Source organism: Fundulus heteroclitus, unplaced genomic scaffold, assembly GCF_011125445.2.
Source record: "Fundulus heteroclitus isolate FHET01 unplaced genomic scaffold, MU-UCD_Fhet_4.1 scaffold_876, whole genome shotgun sequence".
Lineage (NCBI taxonomy): Eukaryota > Metazoa > Chordata > Actinopteri > Cyprinodontiformes > Fundulidae > Fundulus > Fundulus heteroclitus.
Window position 1 is genome coordinate 24,906 of NW_023397336.1, and position 10,474 is coordinate 35,379.

Genomic DNA, 10,474 nt, shown 5'->3' on the forward strand with positions numbered 1-10,474 from the left:
GCCTTTTGTTTTCCTCAAAATACTGCGGGAAAACTTCACCAGGTTACCCTGATGCTTTCTCTTGCTTCTCATTTAAAGGACATTAATACTGTGGTAACAGAATACTATTTTTCACTTTGTTTTAGAACTGTAAATTAAAAAAAAATGATTCCAGAAACCTATCCATGCCTAAAAGAAGCAATATCAAAAATGTTATACTGGCTCGGTTGAAAAAAGGTTGGTCTGACACCCTGTTGAGATTGTATGAGAGGCGCACGTCACTTTAATCGCCTTTGTACCTCTGACCTGTTGCAGATAGAAATATCCTCTCCCGGACGATGCTACTCTGTCAACAGTGTGTCCGCTCTCCCGCTGTAGCGACAATGTGACACTTTGCCTTTGATTTCCTGTGTGAAAATTAAGAGCGCACGTGTCTGCAGCACTGTGTTAAACGTGAGGGGAGAGATGGGTCAGAGCTGTGGGCTGAAGGGCCCTCAACAAGTTCAACTGAGCTGGACCTTTCCTGCACAATTTCCCTTCTTAAAGGGGCAGTTCAGATTTGCTGAAGTGAAGTTCTGTTTCTTCTTCCAGCTCTTTCCTTTCAGGGGTCGCCACTGCGGGTCATCCGTCTCCGTCTCTAGCCCCATCTTCTTCTCTCAGAGTGAAGTTCTGTTTAAAGGGTTAACGTCTCGCTTGAGATAACGCTCTTGGCATCTCCACCGTGAATCCAAATTAGTTGGAAGCTAACAGCGTGTGCGACATGGGGCCAAGATCCAAAGCTGACTTCTTTGAACTTAAATCAACTCCAGTTTCAAAAACCCTCACAGAGACGTGAATGTTATGTGTGCAGTGTAGGCGGTCTTTATGGCCTGTGATTGTTTACCTGGTAGAGAAGGTAAGACAGGGTGCGCCGCCGATGACATTCCATGTAAAACATGATGGGGACTGAATATGTAAAGCGTTTCTGGTCTGATATGAGGATGAAGTGTTGTCACATTAAAATTAAACACCTTCACTTCAACTGCTATAGAACCAGAACCAAACATGGAGAAGCAGCAGTTAGTTCCTATGCTCCACTTATCTGGAACAAACTTCCAGAAAACTGTAAAGGGGCAGAAAGCCTGAGTTCCTTTAAATCAAGATTAAAAACACATTTGTTTAAGATTGCCTTCAACTGTTCTAGTTAACTGAATCACCACTTTTTTGTACATTTTATTCCTACTTGCTTTTATTCTGTTTTATTTTGCTATATTTTAATCATGTACAGCACTTTGCATTGTCTTTGTACTGAATTGTGCTATACAAATAAATTTGCCTTGCCTTGCTATAATGTTTTAATTTTCAGTAGTTTTTTCTGACTCGATCACTGGTGGTGGACTGCTTCTTACCTCCATTTACCATGTAAAAATAATCAGGTTCTTTTTAAATTACCGTCCAATGTGAACAGGACAAGTGTATAAAAGTTAATTTGTGTAAACTATTATGTTTTTGAGACTGCAGTCATTTTCAGACGGCTGCTTCGATCCTGGTCCCTCTCTGATCGGCCTCCAGGTCACACTAAAGGCTGGCTTATGCTTGACGCACGTACGTTCTGCATTGGAAATTAATCGTCCGGATACGTCTGCAGCATTTATGCTCTGTGCGGCTTTTCCTCCGAAGTAGCACTATTACTAGTTAGGAATTATCCTAGGTGCACAGAGCAGAAACCTTTTAGCTGCCCAGAGAGGCGTGGAAGCCAAAATGTCATAATATGGCAGCACGGGCCTCACAGATGCATCAAGCATAAACCAGACTTCATGTGGACGGACACTAAACGGCGATGCTGTGAGAGCCATCTGCTGCAGGTAAGATATTGACTACTTGTGTTTCACCAGAATCTCACCTCAGGAGATCCAGAACAATCCCTTTTTACAGTAATCCTGTAAATAGCACATGTATAAATAAATAAATGGATAGCTGTAGCGTCGAGACAGTTGTGCAGAGACAGGGACACGTGGAATGACATTTTATTGCGCGATTAGTCATTTTTCAGACAACAAGGCTCCCAAAAAACATTAAAACAAACAGCAAATGTACAAAACAGCACACCCTTCTTTTTATTTGCCATCAACAGAAATTTAATAAGGTAGTGAGAGTACATAACAGAAAGTAATGGTGTGTGAGGACGCGAGGTGTGATGACGTTGAGATGAATGGGATGAGCTTGATGTCAAAGCCAAAGTAAGCACCATCGTCATGTAGTCAGGGAAAGGCCATATTTCAGTAAGAAATATCCTAGAACGGGTTCAACATGATACAAGAGGGTTGTTATCACAGTTTTCAGACATTTTTTACCAACTAAAGAAAAATCAGAACAATATCGGTGTAGCACTACTTTATCATGCAATTTACTTTAGTAAACCTTCTGACACACAGACAAAATATACTTCAGTAAGTAGAACTCAACACATCTCTGTCCAGCAATAGTCACAAAGCCTGTAATTATACTCTTTAAATGTGAGATCCCTATCAAAAATAATATGCAGATTTTTCTTTTTTTTTTAATATATCTAAAGTGCAAGTATCCATTTTTATTCAATGCTTTCTGTAAGTATAAAATACAAAGGAAAAAAACAGCAAGATGTTTTTCCTGTTTACATGTTATATTTTCTGAAAGGAGGAGCATCATATATAACAAACCATATATATATATTTATACACACACACACACACACACACACACACACACACGCTCAGGCACACACACGCACACGCCACAGATAAAATATTTTTGAAAGATACAACATATCTCATATGGGGATGGGTAAAGGGATCAAACGGTGTCATGGGATATGTTCATTGTGCATTGACCCCCCCCCCCCCCCCCCAACATACTCCGATGGGATCTGCTGTTCCCAACAGCATCCAAACACTTGAAGGAACGTCTCTATAACTATACACAACAGTAGCCTGTACAATCTGCAAACATTATGGACCCTACTGCTTTGTGCGTGTGCAAACTGAAGACGCGTTGAATGCCCCCCCCCCCCCCCCCCCCCACCCCCCGCCCCACTGTCAGTGGTTTGTGTTGAGTCACATAGAGTGCTTGGCTTTGACGAGAGACTGCGTTTGGCTGTGATTTTATTCATTTATTTTTGGTTTCTTTGTTCACCAAGACCAAAAACAAAGGACATTAAGTTGTGGGGAACACCGCATTGGAAGCTTTGTTTTAGTCGGGGCTTGTTTGCAGGACAGGGTTGCCACCCCCTGGTTCTTTTTGGTCTGGCAGTTTGTTGTCAGTAGGCATGGACCGGCAAGAGATGATAACATTAGGTGGACATACCAATGTATCACAGCCACAAATATTTCCACTCCTGCAAAAATAATGCATTGACATAGCATAGAGTTGTTGTTTTCTGTTAATATCACAGACCTTTTATTTTTGTATACAGACTTAAGCAATAATATTGCACAGAATATTTAACCTTCTTTAACTCTTTATCAAGTAACACTGGCTGTATGACGAACTGATTTAGCTGGTTAGTTAGTTGGGGTATCCCCCTCGGTGAAGCCTGCTGTCGTAAATCTTGCCTCTTGTTATGGCCTGTTTTAAGCCATCTGACTGGCAGTGCACAGCAACGGGTGTGGGAGGGGCAGTGCCACACAGTGAGGGAAAACTGTTCACTCCGGCACTTTTTCTGGACTTTTATTTCAAAGGACACAAAACAATAGCGACTGTATTGTGAAAAATTCTTGCAGGTTGGAAACCATAGTTTTTTAGAACCTTGCTTTATCTCGCTACCATCAACCGGCCCATGCCTAGTCGTTACCGTGTCGTGTGATGTGGCTGTTTGGATGCACTCAGGAGGAGAAACTGACACAAAGCTCAAAAGCTGGAGTCATCTTTGCGATCTCAAGAACAGCCAGTAGGAGGCTAGTCCTGCACTTCTCCTCTTTCGCTCAACAAGCTCCTCACATCATTTGTGCAAAATAACAAAAAAGCTAATTTGACAAAGAGACGCTGCCGGGTGATACACAGGGAAACACCATGTTAGAGGGTTGCTGTGATGCATCGTAGGGAATCAAACCGTAACGCTCATCGGTGCTAACAGCTTCAGCGCACACTGAACGTCAGTGCACAGCCTGACCACTGGCATAAAACGGCACGTAAAACATGAGCCTACCATTTTGCATCCAAGAGAAAAACTCTAATCTGGGCAACAACATGGCTGCAAGGTCACTCTGGGTTTTTGCTTTGAGACTGCGCGACATCCTGCGAAACGAGAAACCCGATTCGATCAGCTAAAATCCCATGTGCGCCCCCTTTCCCGTGTAATCCGAGACAGAGCTGCGACCCAAAAAGAGGCGAGTCGTGTTTCACAACAGAATCACTCTGTGCTGAAAGAAAAAAAAAAGACTGACCCTGTAGCACTGGCCTTTTACAGTATAGGTTTTAGTTTTCAGGCAAGAAAAGTGCAAGTTTCACTGAGTGAGGGGCGTGTTCGTTAACTTTGAGAATGTACGGCACCTCATATTTGGCTGTTGGAGAAAAGGAAAAAAAAGTGTTGTGGTTTAGCTCTGCTTAGCATCAGCCTCGTGGAGAACTAAACGTAATCAAGCTAAGGAGAGAGTACTTTGGAGGATAGCGCTGTATCGCCACCAAGTCTTGTCTCATGTAGAGCTCAGGGCGAACTCACACTGACCCTCAGATGTGCTTTGCTGAGCACAGTCATAGGTGGCTCGTGTTCAACAGATATGGGCTTTGCTTCAAAATTCGCAGGCCGGTGTGAGGAAATATCTCTGCAAGAGGGGGAAAAGATTTCCTGTTCTTCTCCACAACACAGAGAAAAAGTCCTGCCGGGTTCTGTAAGGCTGCTGCTGGTTAACCCTCCGCAGAGCAGTGCCAGGCTTCGTCAGGCCTTTCACCGTCTCTCTCTCTCTCTCTCTCTCTGAGATAAATATGAGCCAAAATGTCTTCGCGTAAAACAGATGGGATTATCAGAAACATTTTTCTTGGATGCTAGAAGCACGATGAATCAAACATAACTCTGCTTTTTAAGATAAAGATTGGAGAGGACGGGTCATCGTCCTGCAGCCAAGGTGCACCTCGGCTCTCCCGGCCCTCTCATTCAGGCCTGCACAGTCTGCGTTTCCCCCTCATGTCTGCTCGGTCGCCACGTGACCGGGATCAGTTGTGTTAGCTGCTGTGTGCCAACTGGCTTTACATGAAACTGATCGTGATCTAAGCGTTTGGAACACAATTGAAAAATAATAAGTTGGTCCCAGCTAGCACTGCACAAGCACAAAGAGATTGGACCTCTATTATGGTTTGGCCGGGAAAGAGAAGCACATCTGAGAGCTGTGTCGGACGGACACACCGTGATCCTCACTGTAGAGACAAAAAGAAACCCCTCCCTCGATGCTTTGGGTCACTATCCACCAGCAAAAAATGCACAAAATCAAAAAGCCAAAGCTGAACAGTACTTCACCTGTCCTGCAATCGACAGTTCCCAACAAGCTCAGACTCCAAACGCACAGTATCCTGGCTCCTAACAACAAGAGGCCTTGTGCGGTTCTAGACACCATTCACAATACTGTAGAGACCTCCCAAACACTCAGAGAGCAACAGGAGGCCTCAGCAGGGGAGGCTGGATGTGTGTGTCAGCCACCTCTGGACCCAAGCTTCAAGATGCTATTGAGGTCCAGCGTAGAGACCACCGCAGAGGGGCCGGCATTGAGACAGACAGGGGTGGTTGTGTGTCTGCGTTGTGTGCATCTGAAGAGGAGCGAGGAAGGGTGGCCTCATTGGGGAGCATATAAAAACACACAAACTAGTGTATGCGCACTGAAAGACAGACAAGGCAGCCTACTGGTTAACAGAATGTGAAAGAAAAAAAAGAAAAGGATCTTTCTACAAGGTTTGCCAGTTTGAGCAGTCTTCACATTTGGGAAAATAACGCAGAAGCATCAACCTTATCTTCATGCTTTCGAATATCTACCGATCACATAGCCTGTACAGTTTTTTTTTCTTCCTCTTTTAATATTCTGTACACTTGATACAATGCCACAATTGGCACGTACACAATATTGCACACTAATATGAAATGTCCTACATCAGTCAGTGGCGTCTCCTCTTGCTGGGAAGGAGAAACCCGAGACGTTTCGGACAATGTAACGTGGAGACATAAACCTTCAAGACAGAAAAAAAAAAAAAAAATCATGAAAAAGGGACATGTCATGAGTGGCGAGGGCCCCAAGGAGCCATCGAGGGGCTGTAGCACCATGAAAAGATAGATACTGCCTGGGCCCTTCACGACTAGGCCTCTACATCCTCTGGACTGCACTTGCACTCACTGCATGGGGCAAGCCTCTCAGCTTCAACATCTGGTCTCATGCGGCAGCTTTTAATCTTTTTTTTTGTCACCATCATGGTGCATATAGTTCGCAAAGCCATCCCTTGTTTGAATTTCTGCGCTGCAGTCAGTGGGCCTTTCTCCTAGATCTTTTTTTACAAGAGGCCTCACCAGCAGGGGTGCTGCAAGGGTTTCTGTGCTCCCTGTTGGCATGATACAGTGAGCCCCCCTACATCCCCCCCGCCCCCTACCCCAAAAGAAAAATCTCATTGGCCCAGCCCTTTCCACCCACCAACACATCTGTCTCTCCCTTAGTCTCGCTTTCAGCTGACTTTTGGTCATGCCACACATGCACCATGGACCGCAGGGGCGTGCAACCCGAAGCCCTGGTGGGTGTAATATATCTCTGCCTACATTAACAACACTCGTAAAGAAAAACATACAACGGTCGAGGTCACGGACCATCCATGTGAGAACACGTAAACGAGTGGAGTGTATAAGGCACGGGTCGTAATGAAGTCAGAGAGGATGCTGTGGCCTCGCCGCGCCCTGCGCTGACGCGTCTGGTGTTTCTGTTTGCGTTTTTTTCTGCGCCTCGCGCCCCCACAACTTGACCTTATACCTTTTTTGCATCCCCCACCCCATCCAGAGGAAAAAGAGAAAAAAGTAACTAAACAAAACAAAAACAAACAAAACAAAACAAAAACAAAAAAACCCGAAAGAAAAAAAAAACGTTACCCACAGAAAACGTGGGTATCTTAATAAGGATTTCTTTTTTTTTTCTTTTTTTACAGCTGATTCACAAAATCATAATTAGTACATCTAAGTTAGCACTTTTCTCCTTTAGGTTTTACATGGACGTGGTGCAAGAGTTGATATCCAATAGAGAAGCTCAGAATTTTCCCATTTGCTTGAGCCCCCCCCCCCCCCTCCCTCCCTCCCTCCCTCCCCCCTTTTTTCTGAATTGCATGATAGGAATACTGTCATTAGCTGACCATGCTTGAGGTCAAATCAGAGTCTACTCTGCCAACTTCTTTACAAAGCATGAGCTTACACACATGCTGACAGGTGTTTACAAGCCTGTAGTGCTCCTTTTTTTTTTTTAAAGAGTGCTTTGATATTTATTCTGCGTACCTTTAAAAGTAAACTTTACATCTTCTGGTTTCTGATTTTGGTTTCATAAAATCCATTACACATTATATTCTCTTTGTGCTGATGTCAAATGTTAATTCAACATGAAGACTATCGATTTATATAATAGACCTCTGGTTTTACTTTGATTAAATCTTAGCATATATGCAGTTTGAAAACATTTACCTTTCGCTTTGATGTGTGCAAAATATGTCATTGATAGAGAGAGAGAGAGAGAGAGAGAGACTATAAACACTCTGTTCATTGTCGTTGTAACCACGTAGGAAACAGTTCATATCTTACAGCTCGATCCTTGATAGCAGCGGCTTACTGTTACATGGGTGGTAAGTGGGGTGACATCCAGTAAAATGAGCGAGGAGGCAGCAGAGGTGCTGCCATGTCTGTGGAGGTTGTGTGTGTGTGGGGTGATTCCCGTGGAAAATCTCCTTCTATTTTACAGTTAAAAGTCTCGTTTTTTTCTCCTCTCTCTCTCACACAGTTCGGGTTCGTCTTGCTCGGTTCACCTCGGCTCCTCTCAGATCCTCAGTCAGTCATCGTCGCCGTCGTCGGCGCCGTGCGGGCCCTCAGGTAGCAGTTCGGAGGCCCGCTTCTCTCTACTCCGCTCCTGGATCTTCCGCATCTCCTCCGCGTATTTACAGAAGGTGTTGCCGAATTTGGACCACACTTTGCAGGGCACCGTAATGGAGTTCCGGTACGTGGGCTTCACCTCGCTCACCCGCATGAACACGCCGTACTTGTTGGAGCCCACGTCGAAAAAGAAGCGCTTGTTGTCGACCGTGAGCGAGGTGCCTTCCGGGAGCTCCGCCGGCTCCTCGTCCACGCCGTAGTCGTCGATGAGTTTGGCCAGAGCGTCGCGGAACTCGATAAGACCCTGCGCCGGCAGAGCGATGGTCTGGCCTTGCGCACTTCCCAATCCGGGGCCCCGATTAACGGTTTGCCGGATCCTCAGGAACCGCCCCCTCTGGTTCTCTTTCAGATCCATGTAATATTTCCGATTCTCCCGCACCAGGAATTCGCTCTTCAGTGCCCGCCGGGGCTCATCCTGCACCATGTCCGGGTTCGTCGGGCCCAGCTGGGCGTAATGTTCGATAAAGTCCCCGAGATAGTCGCGGAACTCCACGGCCACGGACATGGAGAGCGTCAGGCGGCTCTTGTTTCCCCCAGCGCCGACCTCGGCTATCTTTAAGAAGCGGCCTTTAACATTCTGCTTCACATCAAGGTAGAAGCGTTTGTTCTGGATGTCGACACGCTTGGAGGCGAGCTCCTCGGTGTCGTGCTGCAGCCGGGACATGGCGCCCATCGCGCCTGGGGGCAGCGAGCCGGGGCCTGCGATGGGCCCTCCGTGGTCACTGCCACTGTCTCTGTCCGCCATGATGCTGCCTCCCTGCGTTACCTTCCACCGTCTCCCTCTGCCTGCTGCAACCTCGGCTGCCCGTCAAACCGCTCCGCTGCTCTATCGCGAGACGACAGAAGGGGAGGAAAAAAAATGAAAGTAGCTGGAATCTGAGCTGCGTTCAAGAAACGAGCGCTGCTTTTGCAACACTTAGCAGACGTTTTATTTCCTCTTTCAATAAAGCAATATGCTGCAGAGTGAAGTTAGTCTTTGTCAAAATCAGACCGGAATCACGCAATAAAAGCATCGCCATAACATAATTACGGAGGTTCGTTAAATGCCCTGTCTTCATCTGTTGGTGTCTCAAATCATCCTTGTCCTCATTCTTATCTTCTCAATAAATGGCAGATAGTGACAAAGCCTTACCTGGTGGTTATTGGGAGGGTGTTTCAGCACCACGGACAGCTGTTCTGGGTGTTCAGCACCACGGACAGTGAACCCGCACAGCCCACGTGGAAGCAGATGAACAGTGGGAAGAAAACGAAATTTGTGAATGAGCAGTCTGTGTGGGAGTCTGCGGGAAAAAAAAAACCTGATGAGCTGCAGAACATCATGAATTATTTGAATGCGTTTTTTTTTCCTTCTTTCGTTTTTCTTCTAGTTGTGTCATTCTTTGCTAGCGAGAACAGATTTGAAGGAGTTAACCTGTGCTATAGCAGCTGACATCAGTAAATCCATTTTGTTTAGAAAATACATGTACTGTAGGGTTAAATAAACCAAACACATTTTTAGTCTCAGTTGTAGTTCAAATTTCCTTTTTTGGTTAAGGATAATTTACATGAAACAAATTTGTTTGCTCTCCTTTTGAAATCCAATTATTTTTCAAAGCTAATCAAAGCGTAGCTGTGTCTGTTAATATTTCTCAGTTAACTGAATATTTCAAGTTTCGGTGATCCTATATTCCTTTTGTACTCAGATGTGGTCTGGTTGTTTTAAATGAATACATTATCGATCTTAACATGCACAGAAAACACATACATAGGGTGAACTCTCTTCCTGTTTATAATCACCCATTCACTGATGTAATCATTCTCCTTCGTTCCAGAAACCCCTCAGAAACCCCTCAGAAAAAGTGTACAATTTGTCAAACTATCCTTGGAAAGTCACTACAAGTATATTAAAATGTTTCTCCGTGAATGACCCGGTTTCCGTCAAAACTTTCACCTGTTAGCTCTTCACATTTAACTCCAAAAAAATTATTATACTTTCCATGAGCCGCTCTGTACACCAACAATATAAAGTGTCAGGTCCTGTGGATGCAAACCCAGCCAAAATCAGAAGTTTGACCGTTGCTATGAGGTATTTGGGCAGACCCGTGTGTTTGGTTTTCATCAAACCTGGTACCGTGCCTTATGGCTAAACATTACTCATTTGATCTCATTTGTCCAACTTATATTGTTCCACAAGTTCTTTAATTCATTCAGATGAAACTTTACAAATCTAGGTCTGTCATTTTCCGTGTAGGAAGAAGAGGTTTTTTCTGTAAACCTTTTCAGATGAGTCTCTCTCTCTTTTTTAAATTATTTCTTTTCCTGAGTTAAAAAAAATTCACTTGTAAATGATCTTTGAAAGGATTTCAACCTTTTCAGAAATCATGTTACAACCCTTCTGCAGGGGTG

General features: G+C 44.7%; 1 protein-coding gene across 1 annotated transcript; it reads right to left on the minus strand.

The window, feature by feature from the left end:
* Positions 1-1,969: 1,969 nt before the first annotated feature.
* LOC105929164 (purine-rich element binding protein Ab) lies at positions 1,970-8,873 on the minus strand. Its single transcript, XM_036134654.1, has 2 exons — positions 7,628-8,873; positions 1,970-2,252 (listed from the first exon to the last, which is right to left on the minus strand). Exon 1 carries the CDS (start codon positions 8,832-8,834, stop codon positions 7,989-7,991), a length of 846 nt encoding a protein of 281 aa, XP_035990547.1. The 5' UTR covers positions 8,835-8,873; the 3' UTR covers positions 1,970-2,252; positions 7,628-7,988.
* Positions 8,874-10,474: the final 1,601 nt, after the last annotated feature.

Coding starts and splice junctions, on each gene's coding strand:
- LOC105929164 (XM_036134654.1), bottom strand. CDS start 8,834: ATGGCGGACAGAGACAGTGGCAGTGACCACGGAGGGCCCATCGCAGGC.